Source organism: Phyllostomus discolor, chromosome 1 (genome assembly GCF_004126475.2).
Source record: "Phyllostomus discolor isolate MPI-MPIP mPhyDis1 chromosome 1, mPhyDis1.pri.v3, whole genome shotgun sequence".
NCBI classification, from domain to species: domain Eukaryota; kingdom Metazoa; phylum Chordata; class Mammalia; order Chiroptera; family Phyllostomidae; genus Phyllostomus; species Phyllostomus discolor.
The window spans coordinates 90,743,363-90,768,117 of NC_040903.2; the positions used below are offsets into that span (position 1 = coordinate 90,743,363).

Consider the following 24,755-nt stretch of genomic DNA (forward strand, 5'->3'; position numbering starts at 1 on the left):
GATGTGGAGTGGGGAGAATGGGGGGAAAGGTGCAGGGAATAAGAAGAATAAATGGTAGGTAGAAAATAGACAGGGGGAGGTTAATAATAGTATAGGAAATGTAGAAGCTAAAGAACTTACATGTGTGACCCATAGACATGAACTGGGGGTGGGAGGGTGGTACAGCATGGAGGGGGAATAAAGGGTGCGGGAAATGGGACAACTGTAATAGCATAATCAATAAAATACATTTTGTTAAAAAACCAATTATATATTAACATAAAGATCACAGTGGTCTTTCTAATTTAAAAAATAATGAAGTAAAGAAGGGGGAATATCAGAAAATGCTACTGGAAATGGGTTACTAATAATATTATTATTCATTATTTGGTGCTATGATATTGAACTTTGCCAAATTATACCTTTGTGAATGGCAGAGCTGGGATTTCAGCCATGGTACTAAAGAGTATGTGACCTAAATCAAGGTTCTTACATTATCAGTATGTGATCTAAATCAGTGCTTCTTATACTCTGCTAGAGAACTAGTTTATTTTTAAGCTATTTCCAATCTTACGTTTTTGTAAAATGGTAAAAGTAGGATAAAGATGAAGAAATACATATAAAATGTATGATGCTAATTTCAGCAGACATTTCTATAGTGTAAAATGGCTAGAAAGTTTTCTGAATGTTTACTTTCTATTTCTATACTTAACCTGGCTGTAGACTATAACCAGCAGAAGTCTGTAGACCACACTTTGAGCCAGTGCTTCAAACCTTTGTTAGTGTCAGGAGAATAATTTATTTTTGCATATTTCAAATTAAGGCTTAGGTAATGTCCTAACCTTTGGAAAAAATCCTGAAAGTTCTTAGTAAATACATTTGTTCAGTGAAGTAATAGAGGACACAATTTGGTTGTACTGAAGGGAAGGCTCATTATTTCTGAAAGAGATGGTTTGTGTGTTTGGGTTGAGAGTGCAGGAGACATTGAATGTTCATAACCATGGCGGGGGGTGGGGAGGGAACATCGTTTTGGAATTTAAGCAATATAAATTGAAATGAGGTGTAAAGGACGAATCTGAACTTTAATCAGGTTTAAAAAATGTACAGAAATGATCCTAGATTTGGGAGCTATCTAGATTTTGGGAGCTTTATAATATTAGGATTATCCCACAAGGTTTAATACTGTGTTTGATACATGTGTTGATTTTTGTAGAATGTAAAAAGCCACCCGAGATTCTTTGCAACTGTGAAATTTGTCCCACCCTTGTTCAGCATTTTTCTTCCCCTTCAACTGTGTTCTATTGCTAAGACAGCTACCTAACCCCAAGGCCATTTTATTATTTTTTTAAAATAATAATATTTTTTACCATTTTATTTCTACATTTTTATTTGAATCTCATAAGCTCAGCAAATCTAAAATGAGGTTTAATATTTTGCAGTTAAACTGGCTGTCTTTTCAATTTCCTTGTCATCTTATTTAATCACTTTGACCTGTTAGTTAATGGCTTCCATTGCTCACAGGATGAAAGATAGACTTTTAACCTGACCTTTGAGGCTTTTTACAATCTCACTCCAACCTACCATTCTCTCTCTGTCTCATTTCACATACCCTCTCTTTCAGTCTCACTGATGCCTTACCATCTAGATAAACACTGCAGGATCTTACGGCTTTACCCATCTGACATATGTATACAATGGTTTTTCAAGTGCAGATTGTCCTTTGAGTCAAAAATGTCTTTGGTTACTTTGAGAGTAATCATAATTAATAAGTTAGCATTTCTTGTCTGGATAATTTTTAAACCTAGAAATATTGGTAAACGTAGCTATTTCAATGAAATTTGCTTATGTGGGAGGCCACCAAGCTGAGAGAATAGGTAGAGAGGATTACTGTGAGATTTGGCAGTGAAGAATTTGGTTTTCAACCAAATGTAAATTTAAAACAATTTTACTGTCTGCTCTGTAGAAAATAGCCATAAAAATGACAAGTTTGTAAAATATATTGTTTAGTTATTGTCCCAAGATCATATGGTAATCTTATTTCCTTTACTTCTTTCCTAGTCTTACATAATTGAAAAATAGCTGATGGGACAAATTTTAGGCATATCCCATGAGAACACGTATTCTGGGGGTTTTGGGGAGAATGTTGTGAAGTTGGGTGATAAAAGTTATCACATAGTCCCCTTGTACCTTTTTAATGGTTATCCTGTTTTAGATACTTAAGTAGTTAATAGCCTTACAAAGAATTTTAAGAGGAGATAAAATTTCAAAATATTTTAATTTTTAGCTCTGGCTGGTGTGGCTGGGTGGTTGAGTGTTGGCCAGTGAATCAAAGGGTTGCAGGTTCAATTCCCAGTCAGGGCACATGCCTGAGTTGTGGACCAGGTCCCTAACAGAGGGTGTGCAAATGGCAGCCACACATTGATGTTTCTCTCCTTCTCTCCCTTCCTCCCCCTCTCTAAAAATTAATTAAATGAATTCTTTTAAAAAATAGTTTAATTTTATTGTCATTCATTTATAAATCATGTTTTGATCAAAGAATTTAGTACAATGTAGGTATCATTCTTGAAAATAATTCTCATTGTTGTATGTGTTGCCACAGATTCAAAAAGTATAGGAATTGGACTTTTCCTACAGAATGGACCACCCCCATAGCATTGGACTGAAAGTTTTAAATCACATTCTATATGAATATTTTTGTTTTGTTTTATCTAAGTTGAAAATAAGAAAGAAAAAAGGCATCCTGATTATTTAAATTGAGGAAGTTCTATGTGACAAAATAATAAGTAAATGAACAGAAAATGATTTTATAATGAGGCATGTCTCATTCATCAGTCTCAATCTTTTTTCTTTACCATAATTTACAATGTAACTGTGAAATCAAGAAACTTATAGGAGGAATGGTTGATAGTAAGCATTTTGGTTTAAATTTCTGCTAATAAAGAATGGATTGTTGAGCCCTGGCCAGGTAGTTCAGTTTGTTGGAGCTTCAACCCAGAACACCAAGGTTGTGGGTTAGATCTCTGGTCATGGCACACACATACAGAGATATTTAGAGGGTTATCAGCTGGGAGCCGAGAATGGAGGGGAAAGGTGCAGGTATTAAGCATAAATGGTAGGTACAAAATAGACGAGGATATCAAGAATAGTATAGGGAATGGAGAAGCCAAAGAACTTACGTGCATGACCCATGGACATGAACTAAGGGAAAGGGATTGCTGGAGGGAGGGGTACCAGGTAGAGGGGTGCAAAGGAGGAAAATCAGGACAACTGTACTAGCATAATCAATAAAATATATTTAAGAAAATAAAAAGGAAAAAAGGTGCAACCAATGAATGCATAAATAAGTGGAACACATCAGTGTTTCTCTCCCTGCCTTCCTCTCTCAATCAGTCAAAACAAAAAAAAGGATTGTTTCTTTTTTTTGTTCTGAGAAAATTTGTTTTGAGGAAAATATGCCCTTTTATACAGATTTTAATTTTAATGTTTTCATAAGTAATTTCTGACATGATTTGTAAATCTTATTTGGTCTGTGCCATGTGAATGAATATTTTCAGAGTAGTTTAGTATTTTTTATTCTAGCTTGGAAGCAGTTGGCTGTTAAAACTTCTGCTTTAGCAAGAGGTTTGAGAATCATATAGTTTAAAATTTGAACATGAGACTGTTAAACTGTAGGTAGTAACATAAAAGGCTTATACAGAAATATCAGTACTGTGCTTGCATTATAAAGTTTCAAATAATTGAGAAGATAATTCTCTGTGGTTAATAAACATTTTCAGAGTGTTTTAGAGCATTCTTCCCAAAATGTAGCACACTTATATATTAAAAGTGAAGACTGAAAGATTAATAATTGGTATCCTATTGATGCATACACCCACATATTTAAAGATGAGTAGCTATTGTAATTACAGGAAAATTCACAATTATATACTCTTAGTAAAACACCAGTTAAAGTAAGACTTTTAATTTAAAAGAAAAATCTTTTAATTCTAGGAACTAGATATATTTTTTCCTGAATTTATTACCTGCTTTTAGTTTCTGTATGTCTTATTTTAGTCTTCCATTATTCTCCTAATTTTGAAAATCCAAATGAACAACTGAAAAGAAGGGTGGTATTTTGGGCTCCATGAAACTTAGAATTATCCCATGCTGTAATTAATCCATTGTTATGTGCTGCTGAGGTAAAATTAAAATGCTTTAGTAAATATTGTGAAATTAGGACTTCTAATGAGGATTTTGAAGTTATGAGTAAATTTTTTCTTATCGTTTGTCTTTTAGTTTATTAAGAGAAGGCGCAGTATTTTTTAACTTGGAGAGGAAGAGTAGCTTTTACTCACACACCCAATGTTGTAAATCTAATATGTCTACCCCTTTGGCAGATCCATCATTATTATTTTAAATTTCACAAAACACAAAACATACTGCACCTTTACACTGTTAATAGCCTTTTATGTATTTACTCTTTACAGTGTTTTTCTTTTTCTTTTGTACTTCTGTGCTGCCATCTGGAATTTTGCCCCCAGCCTGAAGATTTTCCTTTGGTGTTCCTCTTTCCTTGGACCTCCGGGGTGTGGGGTGGCAGGGGTCAATCTGTGTGAGTTTGTATTTTTTCATTCCTGAAGGATATTTTGTCCTAGGTCAGATTCTAGGTTAACATTGCCCTGGCTGGTGTGGCTCAGTGGATTGAGCACTGACCTGCAAACCAAAGGGTCACTGTTTCCATTCCCAGTCAGGGCACACACTTGGGTTGCAGGCCAAGGTCCCTAGTAAGGTGGGCTCAAGAGGCAACCATACTTTGATGTTTCTCTCTCTTTCTCCCTTCCTTCCCCTCTGTCTAAAAATAAATAAAATCTTTTTTATAAAAATGCTAGGTTAACTTTTTTTTACAGCAGTAGTAGGTCATCTTTTTGTCTTACAGCTTTCATAGTTTCTGTTGAGAAGTTAGCTGTTAGCTGTTCCTATGAAAGTAATGGGTACGTGTTCCTTTTTCACCCCTCCTGGCTGCTTTTTTTTTTTTTTTAAGATTTTATTTATTTATTTTTAGAGAGAGAGGGATAAGAGAGGGACAGAGACATCAGTGTGCAAGACAGACATTGATCAGTTGGTTGCCTCTTGCATGTGCTGCCAACTGGGGGCTTGGCCTACAACCCAGGCATGTTCCCTGACCAGAAATGGAACCAGTGACCTTTCAGTTTGTGGGATGACGCCCAACCCACTAAGCCACACCAGTCAGGGCTCCTGGCTGCTTTTAATACTATCTCTTCATCTTTAGTTTTCAGTAACTCAGTTTGAGTCTTGTGTGCCCACGTGTACTTTCATTTGTATTTATACTATTTGGAGTTCCCCAAGCTTTTTGTCTATGGCATGAGGTTCTGATGAAATTTGGTAAATTTTGGCTTTATCTTTCTGTATTGTTTGTGTCTCATTCTCTTGCCTCTTGTCCTTCAACATTTTAACCATCTTCCACCTTTGCCTTATCATCTATCCTTTCCCCTGCTCTGGGTTTGTTTGAATATTTTCTATTGGCTTGTCTGACTTCACCAACCCTGCATTCAGCAGAGTTCAGTCTGTTGTTACTTGTTCAGTGAACTCTTAACTTCAGACATCATAGTTGGCAGTTACATAGTGTCTATCTGATTCTTTTTTGTTGTTGTTGTTGTATCTATATGAGTTGATTGTTTTTAACTAAGATTATTGTAATAATTTTATAATATATGTAGGTTAAATCATTATGCTATACACCTTAAGCTTATACAGTGTTCTATGTCAGTTATATCTCAAAAACTGGATAAAAAAATAAAGAGAAGCTATCAACCAACCAAAAATATTCGGGAATATTATGGATATTAGACATTATGTGATAACCTTGACACAATAAATGTTTTACTTTTTGGTAAAAAAAAATTACGTGTTTTTTTAAATCACTTTCCCTGATCTTGTATTTTACTATAGTAATCATAGTTCTTACAGTAAGTCTTTGATAACTCTGTCGTCTGGATTATGTCTGGGTGTACCTCCATGGAAAATTTAATGCCTTGATCATTTGTTTCTTAAAATTTTTTTGCATGTCTAGTAGTATTTGATTGTTTGCTAGGTATTGTAGATGATATTCATAGAGGCTCTGGATTATATTTTCTTTGAAGAGTGTAGAGTTTGGTTCTTGAAGGTAGTTAATTTTTAGGTATATTACCTTGTTCCTGTCATGAATTGGTTTTAGGATTTGTTAGTCAGATTATTTCACTTGATTCTTTCAAGTTCATCTGAAAGTTGAGGATTTCCAACCTCTGAAGTCTTGGCTCAGCTGGTCTCTGCTAGGCCACTCAAGAGTTGCACTCCGGACATCCCAGTTTAGGAGTCCACCAAGGACCTGTGAGGGATTTTAAGATAGATTTATGAAACTCAGTTCTCTGCAGCTCACTTTTACCCTGTCCCTGAAAGCCCACCAGCCTTGTCAGTTCCTAACTCTCCCTGTTTTCTCTTTTCATTGAGACTGTCTCTGTCTGGAAACTATCATTAGTTTTAATCAAGTGGGGTAAAGAATGACAGTTGATAATTATCATCTCTGTGAAGACTTAAATGGACTGTGATGAGGAAATACTGGTAGAAACCATTGGAAATTTTAAGGCATTGACTACTCTAAATTTTGGGGCCTTAAGTACTCTGTAAACATTTAAATTCATTTGGTTAAGTGATCGATCCAATAAGTTCCAGTTGGGTATAGCACTGTGTTTGTTCATTAGCATTACAGTTGTGAGCAAAATCAAGACATAGCCTTGCTTGTGAGTGACTTTAGCCTAGTAGGAAGTAGTTCCTGAATGTACCATCTTGATAAGAAAAGAGTATTTTGTAAAGTAAGTACTTATCACCTGTCTACTCTGAGGTCTTTTAAATCATACATCTCTGATTTACATAATCTTGTTATAGTGAACCAATATCTGTTGCTTTGCTGCCTTTTAAATCTGATACCCAAACTCTTGTAGCACCCTCCCCTTTTTTTGGTATAAGCATCTGGTGACTCTCCTTTGCCCTCTGTTGTTGACCCTAATTTATGATAGTGCTATATGAAGCAATGTGGAAAACACCCATTATCCCCAGGTTTCTTTCGTTTCTGACACTAAATGACAGTATTAATTATGTCTAACCTAGAAAAAAGATTTAATGAGCCAGTGTTCAGCTTTTTTGCATTGGGCCAGTTGGAAATGACAAAAATTGCTGAACTTTTAAGTTACCATATATAACAGTGTGATGTGAAGGCAAAGGCCTTCATGTGTAGTATTGATTATTGGCTTGATCACTTAATGGACTTTTTTTGGTTATTATAATATGGTTATACTTTCCACACTTAGGTGTGTTTTTCCCCCTCCCCACTTCCATATATAGTACTTTAATATAATGGTATGTTGTTTTCCCAGCTTTGTTGCATGGTCTCTGATAATCTTTTTGATAGTGGAAGATAACTGTATATAGTATTTTTTTATATATATTTTTAATTTAAGAAACCCTTTTCTATTAATGTAGATATGCTAGAATGAAGAGTCTGGAACTTTTCTAAGAGGTTGATCTGTGGTCTCTGAAATGAAATGTTTCTGTAATTTCTTTTATTTTTATTTTTTTTTATTTTGTCTTCACCTGCTGGAGGACATGCTTATTGATTTTAGAGAGAGGGGAAAGGAGGGAGAGAAACATCAATCCAAGAGAGAAAGAAACACTGATCAGTTGGTTGCCTCTTGCATATGCCCTACCAGGAATCGAATGAGTGACCTTTTGGTTTACAGGATGATGCTCCAGTCACCAGAGCCACACTGGCCAGGACTGAAATTTCTTCTTTAAAAGATAATATTGGTATTATTGGTTCAAGTCTATTTAGAGTATTGCCGTTTAAGATATATTAAGAACTTTTAAATAATGTTTTATTATTTTCCACTAGGAAACCACCCCTACTCCTAATCCCCCGCCTACAGAAGAAGAGAAAACAGAATCTAACCAGGAGGTTGCTAATCCAGAACACTATATTAAACATCCTTTACAGAACAGGTAAGTTTGTAGACATAGTTTTTTGATTTAGGCAACAAGGTGAATAGGACAGGTTTGGAGGGAAAAGTTAGATGAGACTAGTTTCAGATAGGTCAGGTTGAGGATTCCATTTTCACTTGGATGACCCATGTCCAATAAGCATTTTTATGTATGAATCTCAAGCTCAGAAAGAACTGATTGAGAGGTTGGTTTGAAATTCATCAATAATTGATGGTGGTAATTGTAACCACAGTATTAAATAAGTTCTTTTAAGAAGTGAACTTGACTCAGGAGAAGGGCTTTGTTAGCAAATGGGGGATTTCTTTTTTTTTTTTTTTGACGGTACATAGAAACAATATAAATTATACATATATAAAAAGATCAAATACTCATTGAACAATAAAGTAGTCTAAAAATGCCAATTGGATTAAACAATAAAGTGTTTGCTGATGTAGGATGAGAAAATTTAGTAGAGGGTAGATGATGAAAAAAGTAGGAGTAGTTTGGAGAGTAAATAGAATATACAAAAATGTATAGAGTAAGAATAGACACTTTGAAATTGGCTATGAAGGAGAAAATGGAGACCTAGGGGGTTTAGAGTCTGGAGGTTGGTTGGTTCATATTTAAGACCAGTTACGAGACATTAAGGTGAATTAATGTTTTCATAGTTATAGCAATAGTACTTGGTGGTAGTTCATTGCATGGTTTTCCCAACTCCACCCCACCTCTTCCCCATATGTTTATGTTTTTACTTTATTGTCTTTCATGTTTATGTAATGAACATTTACACAAATTCACTGCGAGTTGATGGTGGGAACAAAATGGCAACATACAAACATTGTAAGAATCTGGAGGAAAGTAAATTGGAACTGACTTCTGAAGATATTTAAGTATTTCATTCAGTTCCTTTGATTTCCCCTCATTTTTACTTTATTTTAAAGATCTCATAAGCCTGGCTGTGGTTTAATTTCAGTTATCTAAAAAATACATTTTCCCTTTATGGTCTCAATACTTTTTACCATTTCTTCATTATCACGGAAGACCTACTGAAATAATAGTCCAAATGTGTTCTATGTCATTTTTCACAGGAGACCTGTGTTTTAGGGTATCCTTCAATGAGGAACATAATCCATTCTTTAGACAATGGGGATTGTCAGCTAGTGAGTGAGTTATCAAATCAATAGTCCATATAGGGCCCTGGCTGGTGTAGCTCAGTGGATTGAGCATGGTCCTGAGAAGCAAAGGGTCGTTGGTTCGATTCCCAGTCAGGGCACATACCTGGGTTGCAGGCCAGGTCCCCACTGGGGGACAATATGAGAGGCAGTCATACATTTATGTTTCTCTCCCTCTCTTTCTCCCTTCCTTTCCTTCTCTCTAAAAATAAATAAGTAAAATCTAAAATAAAAGAATACGTATGACCACTATTTAAAAAAAATAGTCCATAGAGGGTAAAATCCTTCTTAGGAAAGCACTGTACCAAAGGTATTAAGTGGAAATATTGATTAGCAGGAATTTCATATACTTCATCCTCACTGTAGCATCGAAACCCTTAAAGTATTTTTTCATCTTTTATTGGTATCTTTTAAAAGCTAGCTCTCTATGCCTTCTAGCTGTATGTTCTTATTGTTGCTGTTACTGTGGGAAGAAGTTATCAAGGCATATATCCCTCACAGCTCGTATGAAGGCTAAGAAGAAATTTCTGAAAGGGGCCTCATTGGTAAACAAATTTAAGTGCTAAATGAAGTCTTTGAGGATTTCAGTTTCTTTATAAATTCTACTTGTGTAAAATGATAAATATCACTTGAAAAGATATTCTAAGATGCTTTATGGTTCAAATTTTTGTAGTTTTCTCATTTATTTTTACAAATATTGCAGAATTTATTTTGCTTTCTTAAAAAATAATCTCTAATAATTATAATGATTAAATAAGGGTGGTACAATATAAAGTAAAAGTTTTCTGCTTTTCTCAGGTATCTTCTTCCCCATTTTACTTTTCTCCACTCCCTGGAGGAGTAGTCAGTATTAAATTTGGTTGGTATTCTGATACTTTTCAGTTGCACATGTATGCTTTTTATACAGGCGGCCATACTTTTTTGGTGTATATTTTACCAAATTTGCATGAATGGATTTATAGATTTTTTTCTTTTACAAATAGTACTACATCCTTACATCCTTACCTATACATCCTTATATACCATATTTTCGGACTATAAGATGCACCTTCCCCCCAAATTTGGGAGAAAGGGGGGGTGCATCTTAAAGTCTGAATGTAGCTTACCTGGCTTGCAGCAGTGGAGTGGGGTCACAAGTTATAAAATATTTTACCACGTTTTTTTGCTTCAAAAATTTTTTTCCTGTTTTCCTCCTCTGAAACCTAGATGCGTCTTATGGTCCAGTGCACCTTATAGTCCTTAAAATACGGTATTTCTGCACCGTTATATGAATATGTTTTTAGCGTAAAATTTCAGATTTTCTAGGTTAAAAGACTACCTTTATAAATACTGCCAAATTCTTTTAGCAGCTTAGACTTTTAACAGTTTGAGAGTTCCTGTTTTCTGCATCTTTGCCAACCATCAATCTTTATAATTATTGCCAGATTGTCCTATTCTGATTTGAGAAAACACTGTCTTACTGTTGTAAATTTGTGTTTTTTTATTGAAGTTTCAGAACATTTTCATATTGTATTGATCATCTGTGTTTTTAAACAGACTGTGGTAGTCTGTTTAGTTCTTTTAGGTTATCTTTTCATTTCCAAGCATTGTATATGAGGAAATGCTAAATCATCCAAGAGGGGGATTAGGTTGAAAATGACTTATCCAAATCATTTGGCTTTTAATATTGTCTATGGAATTACATTTTTTGGATTTTTTTTATTTTTATGGAGTCTAATATCACCCTTCTTTCATGGCTTCTGGTTTTTATGTCAGCAAAAATCCATGTAATTATTTTAATAGCACACAGTAGTCTCTTGCATGGATGTGTTATATTTTATTTAAATCAGCGGTTCTCAAACTTCTCAGTCTTGTGGCCTATTGACACTTAAAAATTATTGAGATTCCACAGAGCTTTGGCTGTGTAGATTTCTATCCATTTCTCTTACTATATTAGAAAATATAATTAGGAAAATATAAAGCTATATTTATTTTAAAATTTATATTAATTTTTTATGGAAAAATATCCAAAATAAAATGTAGTGTGAGGAATAGCATTTTTATAAATCTTTTCATATCTCTTAGTTATAAGTTAGCTAGATTTTCATAGAATGCTTCTATGCAGAATGCTTCTGCATTCATGCTGTGGAGGTAAGACATAAATTGTTTTAGACAAAGTGTGAGAAAATGTGACCTCATAAAGGTAGGTGGTTGGAAAAGGGATGATAATTTCTTTTTTAATTCCTCACCCAAGGATATGTTTATTGATTTTAGAGAGAGAGAAACATTGCTCATTGCCTCCTGTATGCACCCTGACTGGGGATAGAACTTTGCTCAGCCTTTTGGTGTATGGGATGATGCTCTAATCTATAAGCCAGCTGGCCCACCCAGCCAGGATTGGGAAGAGAATTTTTAAAAGCCTTCTAAAAGAATTATGAATATTCTCCTTTGATACTAGGTTTCTCATAGGTTAGTTGCAATGTGGAATCAAATCATATCCAAGAATTTTCTGTACTTAATTACATTAAAATCCATTGGCCTGTCCTATATTTGGGATGGAGTTTTTACCCATATGTGATTTTGCAACACACTGGTCATTTGGAAAGTACTGGTGTTAATGAGTTATGGAATCTTCCAGACATTGACACTTTTTATTATATAGTGTCAAAAACATATCATATCACTACTAAACTCATCAGAAATGTCTTTACATTTTAGTAAGTTATCAGGCTTATAGTAGCACACATCAGCTTTCCAGAATTCTGATTTTTTCCTGAAAGCTGACATTTTAACTGACAGTCTCACTCTGATTATTTTCCAGGAAAAAAACCATAGTTTATCAGCCATTCTTTCAAGTTAAAATGGTGTTCCATGAAAAAAGTGGCTAGTTCATATTATAATTCATTTGCCTAAAATTGTATTTTGGTATGCAGCACACGTGTTTTTTGTACAGAATATGAAAAGGACATGTACACAGATTGAAATTTAATGAAACCAGTAGTTTTTACTGCTTCATCAATGGTTCTTAACAAAACTGACATTATTGTTACTGTGAGAATTGGAGGTAATAAAAAATAGTGTCGTCTATTACATTTTGGTGCCACTGTATTATTCTTGCTAAGGCACCAGCTGACTTACTCACCATTGCTTTTGCCCCAGTAGTGCAAATGTCAATACAGTGAAAAATAATGTCTTCACATTATTACGAAAATACCTTTTACTCATCAGAGCTCCTGAAAGAGTCTTGGAGTCTCCTAGGGGTCAGTAAACCACACTTTGAAAGTGGCTGATTTAAAAATTCCCTTGTTGAGCCCTGGCTGGGTGGTTCAGTTGGTTGGAGCATTGTCCCCTACATCAGAAAGGTTGTGGGTTCAATCCCTGCTCAGGGCACATAAGTACGTTGCAGGTTTTGATCTCTGGTCAGGTGTATGGGAGGCAACTGATTAATGTTTTCTCTCTCACATAGATGTTTCTCTATTCCCCCTTCTCTCTAAAATCAGTAAAGATATCCTTAGGTGAGGATTTAAAAAAATAAAATAAATTCCTTGTTGATAAGCACTTAAGGTTTTTCTAAACTTTCCAAAACCAAGAATATTTGACTGAACTAATTTTATTATTTATTGTTTTTTAAATTGAGGAATACTTGGCTTACAGAATTAATATATCAGTGTATCAGTTTCAGGTATACAATAAAGTGATTTAATATTTTGTATATATTGTGAAAAGATCAGCACAGTAAGTCTAGCTAGCATCTGTCACCATACGCAGCTACAAAATTTTTTCTAGCAATGAAAATTTTTAAGAAATACTCTTTTAGTGACTTTTAAATATGCAGTATAGTATTAATTATAATTATCATACTATATATCAAATCTCAATTATTTACTTATTTTATAACTGGAATTTTGTACCTTTCAAACCCCTTCATCCTTAGTATTTTGGGGGGTAAATACCCAGTAGTACAATTGCTGGATCATATGATGATTCTATTTTTAAGTTTTGAGGAAAGAGTAAATTAATTTTAGAAATCCAGAGTACAGTACTTGAATAGTATGTATGTGTTTAATAGATTTTCTGCCTTTGCTTTTTGTGATTTTGATAGTGAGTTGGCAAATACAAATTATCAAGTAGGTAAAATGTATCTTATTTTTATATCTGAGATTATCAAGCATTAGTCATAGAGATTAATAAAATACCATACCTCTATTTAGAAACCCTGTTATCAGACATTTTTATCACTGAGAAAATTTTTTAGTTACCTTTGGTATAGTAGTTGAGTGAATATAGTTCTAAAAATGAATTATCTTGGATGATAACATTTAAGCTTTGATGTAACAAGAGTTTATTTTCAAAGTATTAGAGTAAAAAGACCCTTTAACAAGTATATACAGATATATAGAAGCTGGTATACATTATTGCAGAACATATCTGTGGTAGCATTACTCAGTAAATCCCTTTATTATTTTCCCATTTGTGTGTTTGAGTAAACAGGGGCACATTTCATAATGTTCCCTCTTTCTAGTGCTCCCATTTCTTCCTCTTGGCTTATACCCTTTTGTTTCTCTTAAAACTCAGCTTTTCTGTTCCCCACTTTGCTTATGTGCTTCTGCTCTGTTTTTCTTAAAGTAACTATGCTTGATTATTATAGCACTCAGCATACTGCAATAGTCTGATAAATTTTTGTGAATTCCCCTGAGGAATGAGCCTCAGTGGGCCTCTGTGTATAGCAGAGAATTTGTTATGTATTAGATAACAAAATCCATACCATTTAAATAATTAAAAAAAGACAAAGCTACTCTATTTGCCACTGTAATAATTACAATTTAAAATTATTTTTAATTTTGGTAAAGTACACATAACATCAAGTATACCATCCTTTTTTTTTTTTTTTAAGATTTTATTTATTTTTTAGAGCGAGGGAAAGGGAGGGAGAAAGGGAGAGAAACATCAATGTGTGGTTGCCTCTCACATGGCTCCCACTGGGGACCTGGCCTGCAGCCCAGGCATGTGCCCTAGACCGGGAATTGAACCGGCGACCCTTTGGTTCAGAGCCCACTCTCAATCCACTGAGCTACACTAGCCAGGGCAAAATATACCATCTTTTAAATGTACAGTTCAGTAGTATTAAGGGCATCCTCACTGTTTTGCAACCAGTCATTTCATTTGCAGAATGAAAGCTTAAATCTGAACCCCATTCTTAATGACAGTCCCCCATTTTCCTTCCCTTAGGCCCCCGGCAGCCATCATTCTTTCTGTCTCTGAATTTGACTACTCTAGGTACCTCATACCTTTGTGTTTTTTGACTGTCCTGTTTTACTTAACATAATGTCTTCATGGTTTATCCATGTTGTAGCAAGTGTCAGAATTTCCTTCCTTTTTAAGGCTGACTAATATTACATGGTATGTTTTTACCACATTTTGTTTATTATTGATTCATGTCAGTGGACACTTGTGCTGCTTCCTTTTTTTGGCTATTTTGAATAGTGCTGCAATGAACATTGATGTAAAACTGCTATATTTTTTTGACACCAACTTTTTCTTTTTAGATGGGCACTCTGGTTTTTTAAAAATGATAAAAGCAAAACTTGGCAAGCAAACCTTCGGCTGATCTCTGAGTTTGATACTGTTGAAGACTTTTGGGCGTAAGTAACCCATTCATTTCAGGATGTTTGTTATTTCATTAGTATTTAGTTTTTAATTTTATGTCACATTTACAAAATGAATGTTAAAGTGAAAAGTTAATATATATTCATCTATAGAACTACCTTTTTGCTTGTCCTTCTCCTTACAACTATTTGAATTGGTGGTTATTCCTCATCAGTTTTTAGAAAGCGTCCGCCTTGTCATCATTTAGGCCTGCATGTTCTTTATTCCTGACAGATCCTTCACTTTATTACTCCTAGAACTTGTGACAACTTGTCGGAACTTTCCCCTTTCTTGGTTGCCTGGAAACATTTACCCCACACTTGGGTATTCCAGAGCTTTGTTACCTCTTCATTTCTGCAAATTATTTTCAGTGTAACATCCAGGATTTGTTGTTATAAGAATTTTGAGATTTCAAAGGCTTAAGTGCTCAGTATTCAGGGTTTGTAAAAGAATGACAGTATCTGTTAAGTCTGTATATTTTTGGATTCATATATTGAATAAGTGATGCTACTCTTGTGTTTTAATATAATTTCTTGAATGTGTTCTCCCATATGAAAGAACACATTATGTTCAGCAAATTCATATATGTATACTTCCTCCAGGGCAGGAACAATATTCTTCTGTATATTCCTTGTGCTTTGCCCATCATAGGCATTTAGTATGCATTTGAATCACTGAAAGAAACAAAACATTGAATCATTAGTGAAAACTATAAATTGTTAGCTAGCTCACTTTTTATGGAAAGCTTTGAATTTCTTTAAAAGTAATAGAATTACATTTAAGCCCCCCAGTAATTCACAGGTCTAGTCTAGTTAAACTGGGGTTTTCAGCTTTGCCTTATCAAAATATCTGTGTTTTTCTTCTTTAATTGTATTTATTCAAGAGTACTCTAAAACATAGTTTCCAGTTGGTGGAAGAAGAGGAGGAGGAGGAGCAAGAGTCTTGAACCATTTCTTCTACTAAATCAAATTTATTTATCTACTTTGCTTGACTTTCACCAGTATACACATGGCCCCACACTTTATTTATGTGTAAGCAATGTCATTGCATAGTAGATTTTTATACCATAATTTAGAGATATGAATGGATTCTTCAGCTAAGTCACTTCTTTACCTCTTTTTTCTATCAAATTTAGTGATAAAGAAGCATTCAGTCCTTTCAGATTTATCTAATCTGTTTATCGTGTTAGGGTTCTGTTTAAATGTGCCATTACAAATTCTCACTGTGAACTTATTACTAAGGGACCTTACAGCACAGCACTATGAGGGAGAAGGGAGGTCTTTTCTACTTGAATGACATTGAAGAAGGTCACTTCCACACTATTCATTACTTTTGTAAAAATGGTGGTGGCTAATTTTGCAGCACACTGTTAGTATCCAGGCCTCTTTTGTTGTCTAGTAGAAGCTGTCAGTGATTATGTAGTTCAGGAAAAGTGATCATTAGGTACAGTGACTCAAGAAACCTTACTCGGTCTTACACTGTCTCATCCAAACTGGGTTTGCATTTTATCCTGTGGAATGTTATCTGAAGGGTGGCAGACTCTTTCTGAATACTCTGCTTGGAATATTCCTGCACTGGGTTAAAATAGCACAGGGAATTTGACTAAGGATAAATAACTATCATCCATGGTCTGTCTTCTGTATCATATATTGGAGAAAGGCAAAACATTTTTTACTCTGTTGTCAGTTTTATAGCAATTTTGTTGTAAAAGACTTCAGGAGCTCAAATGATTTAGCCTTGTACCTTCAAGCTAGTAGATATCTAAGTCATCCCAAATGTTATTCTTTTACATTGTAATGTGGGGAATAGTTTAGATATACAGATTCCAGAGTCCACCAACATTAAAGGTTTAAAATTACAAGGAATACGGCTGGAGCTGGTGCTGTTATTTGTGTTTTAAAGCTCTCCAAATGATTATTATGCTAACTGACTAGTAACAGTCTGTGGTGTTTGGGAACCGTTGGTCTTTTCTCTTGGATATCTTCAAGGATAATAATGTTGGCTTATTTCAGTCATACAGTGCTGATAGTCAAAAAGTTGTCTTGCTTTTCTTTGATTTGTCTTGTTGTGTGTTTAAAACTGCTCATTAGCTTTGTAAAATTTTTCGTCTACTTGAAGCAACCTCATACCTCTATTCTCAGTTTCTTATATATACACAGGTATGCACTGAGTTAACCAATATACCAAATTTTGTCAGAATAAAGTTATTAAAAATATTTTCTTAAATCATCAGGTGTTGATTCTTGAACTGACCATTACTAAGATGTGTTTGGTCCATTTCAGAAATTGAATCCTTAGGGAAAAAATGAACATAAACCTTTGTTTTTGTTATTTTTATTGTATTTTCTGAATATTACTTAAGTACCTAAACTCTGTATTACATATTCTATGTGTATAATTGTCCTTTTCTTTTACCTAGTCTGTACAACCATATCCAGTTGTCTAGTAATTTAATGCCTGGCTGTGACTACTCACTTTTTAAGGTATGCTTAATTGGTGATTTCATATCTATGTAGTAAGATTGGACCATTCACGTATTCATTAAGAAATTTAGCCACAAACTTAGTTATGGGGAATTCTGTTGATTGAAGGAAAATTAAATTAGCTTTACTAGGCTTAGCATAAACATATTTTGCCCTGTTTTAGTATAAATAACTGAAGTTAAGTGAACATCTTACTTTGTGGGTACCCACTGTGAGTGATTTTGAAGAAAGCTTTGTCTGTCAAATCCAGTCTTCTTTATACAGGCTCTGGCAGAAGCAAGGCTTGCTTGAGTATGGTGAATGTCTCACATGAGATGGACAGCAGTGTGAACATTTCACCTAAAATGTCATGTGGTATGCTTGAGTGTGCTATTGTTACGTTACAGAATCACATGCTTGTGATTTTGTAATAAAAAGGGGGCATTATTTGTGCCAGACCCTGTATATTTGAATAGAATGAAGTTCAGAGCTTGTCAAGATTTTTTTTTAAATTATAGATTACATTCAGTATTGTATTAGTTTCAGGTCTATAGTATAGTGGTTAGACAGTCACATACTTTACAGAGTGGTCCCCCATGCTTACCTTCCATGACCTTTGAAGTACCTACTTGGCACTATACAAAGTTATCACAATATTATTGACTGTATTTCCTATGCTTTACTTTATATCCCTGTATGTTGGGAATTCTTAACATGAGGTACTTGGGACCTGAAATATTTTTAAATGGGTTTTGTCAGGTAGTAGGGGATGGTCATTTATTAAGTGTCTGAAATTGCACAGGTGTACATAATTTTGTATAGAATTTCTAGGTTTAGCAGTGTATGTAGTTTTGAGAAGCTACATCAGAATGTTTAAGAACCTCCAAGTTAAATAAAACCCAATGTTTGATAGCTAATAAGTCCCTAAGTTGGGACTCTCAATTTTGCAACCCTGGGCCTCTGGCTATAAGTCCTGTATGTTTTTTTCCCACTACTTCGATCACAGTTTTATGGGGAATGAAGTAAAAAGTTGACAGTATTGCTTGCTGTTTCTAGTGATGATCTCTTAAGTAATAATATTATCTAATATTGTCTTCTCACCCTGTAGGATGGTATTAAGCCTATGTGGGAAGATGAGAAAAACAAACGAGGAGGACGATGGCTAATTACGTTAAGCAAACAGCAGAGACGAAGTGACCTCGATCGCTTTTGGCTAGAGACAGTAAGGTTTTAAAATTACAGAAACAGGTTTAGAACACTAAAACTAATTTACATTACATTTTACCTCAGTTACTTAGTCAACAAAGAGATAAGAATGCCCACTGTAGAAATTCTAAGCCAGCTGCTTACTGTTTTCTATCATGTGAGTCCTGTATATTCTACATACTAGTACAGTGAAACCCCCTTCCACATTACAAATCAGATATATAGTGATGGACAACTGACTCTGCCTTTCCTCAACAAGCTCATTCTGATCATTACATTAACTTCAAAATTATAGAACCTTACATTTTGTATAATGTAAGTTTTACAAGCCTCTTAGAGTATTGTCTTGTACACAAAACTGTTTAGGTAAATGAAGCAAACTAAAATTGTAGCTTGATATCATATAGCTTATTTGTTGTGATAGAACCTAGAACTTTTAGCTTTATATATTAAATACGATGTAACAGGCATTTTCTACACTGAAGGGTTCTAAATCCCAAGCTTTCGGAGCAGTATTCATAGTCTGTTTTGTTTCCCTAGCACTTGGCACAGTGTCTGGTTTATAGTTTGCACTTAATGAAGCAATTAATATATATTTGGGTGACTGATTTTTTTTTAAGAAGAGACTTATTTTGCTTTCGGGAGAGATTATCAGTAAATATCATTTTAGAATTCTACCTTAAGTTTTCATCTTGCAAGATGACAGGTTCTGGGGATAGATGGTGGTGATGGTTGCACAATGTTGTGAATATACTTAATGCCATTGGACTATACAAAAATGGTTAAAATAGCAAATTTTATGTTAATATATATTTACTGCAATTAAACATTGGAAAGTGTTCATGAAAAACAGCAAGAAGCAGAGGCAATTACTAAGCAACTGCATAGCAAGTGAATATTAATAAAACAACTGTTAATGTTCTTGTTATTAATAAAAAACAAAGGAGAAAGTAAATTTTTTTAAAGTCAGGATAAAACTACATAAAAATAATGTAGACATTCAAAAAGTCCACACTTGATTAAAAAACTTCTAGTTTTGTATATATGAGACATTTGCAGTTGAATTATTTAGCTTTTTATAATCTGTTGGGTGTAATTTGCATTTGGGTTTTGTTTTTAAGCTGCTGTGCCTTATTGGAGAATCTTTTGATGACTACAGTGATGATGTATGTGGAGCTGTTGTTAATGTTAGAGCTAAAGGTGATAAGATAGCAATATGGACTACTGAATGTGAAAACAGAGATGCTGTTACATATATAGGGTAAGTTTTGCTGTTTGTGTATTTCTTTTAAAATACAATAACTAAATGCAGAGTAATTTGTAGCTTTAGAAATATTTGGATTTAGAGATCATTATTTTCCTTGTATTGCTTCTTTTACACCTACCTATTTTGGCATATTAGTTTATCAGATGACAATATAAGTCTTTCTAGTTTAAAATTATAGTGCTAAGTGTATAATACCCATAATAATGTAATTATTCATGAATATTATATGTGTATTTTTTGCCTGTGTGTACACTGTACATAATGTTTGTATTGAAATTTAAGTGACACTATCTTGATTTTGTCCATATTTAAAATCTACATGTCTTAAGCTTTAAACTTTTTTGGTAAATACTATTCTTTGTAAAAATTGCCTGTCTTTTTTTTCTCCCCCAAACATCCATCAGTGTTAACTAGAATTTTCTTCTCGCTACATTTAAATTAGTAACCTTTGTGTGTGTGTGTGTGTGCATTACTTTTCAAGAAGAAATTTTATTGTACTTTTTCTATTGCCATTTAGCCCTTTTACGCCCTTTCCCCCACCCCCCACATTCGCCACACTATTGTCCACATCCATGAGTCCTTTTACTGTTTTGCTTGATCCCTCTACCCCCTAATCTCCACCACTCAGCACATCTGTCATCCTGCTCTCTGTGATTCTGTTTATTTTACTTACCATGATGTTGCAAAGGGTAAATTTTTTTCTTTTTTTATGGCCAAGTAGAATTCCATTGTGGAAATGACCCATAGTTGTTTCATCCACTCCATCTACTGATGAACACTTAGGCTGCTTCCATATCTTGGCAATTGTAAATAACAGTGCAGTGAACATAGAGCGCTTATGTTCTTTCAAGTTAGTGTTTTGGGTTTCTTCAGATAAAGTCTTAGAATATTTTGTGTTAAAATTAAGTACTAGTCATAGGTAATACAATGTTTGCCCTTTGTGTGTGATTTTTCAAACATGAATTCTATGAATCCTTTTTGAATTAAAAGATATGGATATGTTCCAGGCTTAATTCTGCAGGTTTCTATAAGAGAAAGGAGTTGATTGTTTAAAACTCTTATTGGAGTTTTATATTTCTTTGAAAACAAGTTACAGATATTAAGTACTAATTTATTTCCTCAGAAAATTTTGTATTTGTTTCAATATTCAAAGCTTTGAAATCTTTATAATATAAAACATTTGACTTCCAAGGACAGATTTTTATTTTTTAAACCCATCCAAGTTATGTGGCTCAGTGTACTTGCTTCCTGGCATTTTTAATGATTTAGTATAATTGAGGGAATACATTGTGTCATACACATAAATCTGATGATAATGCTTATAACTTTAGTTATCATAAAATTGTTTTTAGATGCCTACATCAAGGGAAGGCACTGAAATCTTCTGGAGGGTGGAGTATAAATAAAACTGTCTTAGTGTTATATTGGAGAATTTAGTTCCATGAAAATGTATGTCCCTTTATTTTAATTTAATTCTGATGCTTATATTTGAAATTTTGCTGGTTTTTCTTAGAATAAGAATCTAGTTTTCTTGTCAGCCTTATCTCTCATATTTATTTTTCTTATTAATTGTAGCCACATGGCCTTATTTTTGTTCCTCAGCCTTCAGATGTGCTTCATTCTCTTGGCATTATACTTTCGACCTCATGACTTTTAAAAGGAATATTTCTATAATTTCACAGATGATATTCACTTCTTATTGTACAGTAGCACAACCCCAATACTTACCCTCTTTGATACTTAACACATTTTGTTTTTAAAATAGTGTCACGTCTTATTTGAAAGTTAAGTTGTAGAGTTATTATATCCTAAATTATCCAGAAAATATCATAAATTGCCTTCAAAGTGTTTAATTTTTGTGTGTGCAATCTTGCAATAATTATGGTAATTGTGCAATAATATGCAATATTTACTAGGGTTTAAATGTAAAAAATATTGTAGCAATTTATTTTTTAAATTATTATTTTTTTAATCCTCACTCAAGGGTGTATGTTCACTGATTTTAGAGAGAGAGGAAGGCAGGGGGAAGAGAGAGAGAAACATCGATGTGAGAGAAACATCAATCGGTTTCCTCCCCTGGGTGCCCTGACTGGGGATCAGACCTGTAACCTTTGATACATAGGGCCATGCCTCAACTGAGCCACCTGGCCAGGGCTAATTGTAGAATTTTAATTGTTTTTAATCCTCTCCTAAGGACATACCCCTTGTATGGGAGAGGGAAAGGGAGGGGGAAAGAGGGGTGGGGAAGAGAGAGGGAGAGAAACATTCATTTGTTGCCTCTTTCACACATCCTAACCAGGGACTGAACCCGTAACCTTAGGTATGTGCCCTGACTGGGAGTTGAACCCACAACCTTTCAGTTTACAGAACAACATTCCAACCAGCTGAGCCACACCAGCCTAATCATAGCATTTTAGATCAGAGAATTAAAATAGACATGTTCATGTAATGGATTTTATTTTTTATTTTAATTATAATGTTACAGGTCCACCATGTGTATTTGTGATTTTTTTTTGTAAATAATCAAATATAAATACTGAGCCTAGCTATTGCCCCTTCTTTAATTACTGATTTATTAATAATTATCACAGTACCTAGTACATAGTAGACACAAATCCTGGTTAAGCGATTAACCAAGATTGTTGTGAAAATGAAGAGTAAATTTTGCTAAAAGGGTAAGTGATTTCCTTTTTCACCCTCTAGCCTAGTTATTTTTTTAGTATAAAGAATAATAATACTGAATTTGGTGTGTGTATGGATAAAAGTTAATGGCCACTTTTCTTCTTTTTCTTTTTCTAGGAGGGTATACAAGGAAAGGTTAGGACTTCCTCCAAAGATGACGATTGGTTATCAGTCTCATGCAGACACAGCTACTAAGAGCGGCTCCACCACTAAAAATAGGTTTGTTGTTTAAGAAGACACCTTCTGAGTATTCTCATAGGAGACTGCGTCAAGCAATCGAGATTTGGGAGTTGAACCAAAGCCTCTTCAAAAGCAGAGTGGACTGCATTTAAATTTGATTTCCATCTAAACATTGCAAAGATATGAGAAGTCTCATTCGCCTTTGTCTTGTACTTCTGTGTTCATTTTTTTTTTTTTAACTTTGGCTAGAATATTCACTTACCCAATCAAAGAATTAACAGTACACATTGTCCCCAGAATCCAAAAATGTGTTTCTGGCCTACTGTGTAATATCTTAGGAAAATTATCATTACAAACACTTGACCCATCCACAAAGTTCAAAAAGACCTTAACATTTCTCTATACCTTACAGGAAAAGAATTCTGTTTATGTTCCATTGTATGCAGGAGCATATTTTGCTGGTTTGAAAGAGTATGATGCATACAGTTTTCTAGCAATTTTGTTTGTTTCTTCTTTTTTTTTTTTGTCTTTTTTTTTTTTTTACAGCATTGTCTTTGCTGTACTCTTGCTGATGGCTGCTAGATTTTAATTTATTTGGTTCCCTACTTGATAACATTAGTGATTCTGATTTCACTTTTTCATTTGTTTGCTTTGTTTTTTTCCTCATGTAACATTGGTAAAGGATCCAGGAATATGACACAAAGGTGGAATAAACATTAATTTTGGGCATTCTTTGGTAATTTTTTGTTTTTTTATAACTACAAAGCTTTGCTACAAATTTATGCATTTCATTCAAATCAGTGATCTATGTTTGTGTGATTTCCTAAACATAATTGTGGATTATAAAAATGTAACATCATAATTACATTCCTAATTAGAATTAGTACGTCTGTTTTTGTATCTCTTTGCTGTATTTTAACACTTTGTATTACTTAGGTTATTTTGCTTTGGTTAAAAAATGGCTTAAATAGAAAAGCAATCCCATTCACATTAAGACAGTGTACAAAACTGTAAATAAAATGTGTACAGTGAATTGTCTTTTAGACAACTAGATTTGTCCTTTTATTTCTCCATCTCTATAGAAGGAATTTGTACTTCTTATTGCAAGCCAGTCTCTATTGTCTTCTCTTGTAGTGTCTTCCCTGTGAACAGCATAAGTTTGGAGCACTAGTTTGATTATTATGTTTATTACAATTTTTAATAAATTGAATAGGTAGCATTGTATATGTGGAATAAATCAATGTGGCTATCTGTTTTTTTATAAAATAAGGCCTTGTCCCTCAGTCTTAGGTAAATCAAATATTCTTAATATGTTTTAACTTATAAGAATTGTGACTTTGTGCATCACCATTTGATTGTTAGGAATAGTAGTTGTAAAACTTGGTTGCCGTGTCAAAATGATGGCATAGGGAGAGTGCAGGTGGTGGTGGGCATATACATTAAGAATGTTGTTAGTGTTGCTGCCTAAATAGAATGTAGTAAGACATTTATATTGGTAAATTGGTCTGGTATGGTTTTATGTAAACTTAAATTTGATCTGTTCTTTGTAGGTATCATTTGAAAGCAAATTTGAAAACATGTTGCCTATAATATGTAATTAGAGATTTCAGATGCCAAGAAATGAAATATGGCTATCATAGACTAATGTAAGCTGAACTATAGATAGAATGGAAATCATTCAATTAGAAGAAAATGTGTCTTTTAAGTGAAAATGGAAAAGCTTGACGAAAGTTCTATGTAAAATAAACATGAAATTAATTTCAATGAAGAATTTTAAGACATTGTAAAGGGTACTTCCCACAGGGGGTACCTACCACAGGCTATCGTCTGAGTACTCTCGATATCACAAACAACTCTTGTTCAGTGTTCCAGAATTACTGGCTCTTGTGTTTATAATCTCAATTTACTAAACCTAGTAACATGTTTAATCTGCTGTTTAAACTTGTATGATTGGTTAAGGTAATTTACTGCCTGTTGATAAATATAGTTGTGAGCACTTCAGAGCTTGTTTAAACAAACAGTGGTGGTGGTGGTGGTGGTGGTGGTATGTTATCAGCGAGTGGAATTGGCATTAGTATATCTATTAAATATCAATACTCTTATCTTAGAATTATCTTAGAATCCTTAATTCTAAGATGCAGTCCATTTTAAGAAGCATTCACTTTCAGGGGT

General features: G+C 34.0%; 1 protein-coding gene across 1 annotated transcript in view; it reads left to right on the forward strand.

Moving 5' to 3' along the window:
- The window catches only part of EIF4E (eukaryotic translation initiation factor 4E), a 47,118-nt gene extending 22,607 nt beyond the window's left edge, over positions 1-24,511 (forward strand). The window contains exons 2-7 of the mRNA XM_028505969.2: positions 7,904-8,010; positions 14,687-14,782; positions 17,206-17,269; positions 18,357-18,470; positions 19,576-19,715; positions 22,521-24,511. Coding sequence (XP_028361770.1) covers positions 7,904-8,010; positions 14,687-14,782; positions 17,206-17,269; positions 18,357-18,470; positions 19,576-19,715; positions 22,521-22,635 — 636 coding nt within the window. The 3' untranslated portion in view covers positions 22,636-24,511. The remainder of the gene's footprint in view (positions 1-7,903; positions 8,011-14,686; positions 14,783-17,205; positions 17,270-18,356; positions 18,471-19,575; positions 19,716-22,520) is intronic.
- Positions 24,512-24,755: the final 244 nt, after the last annotated feature.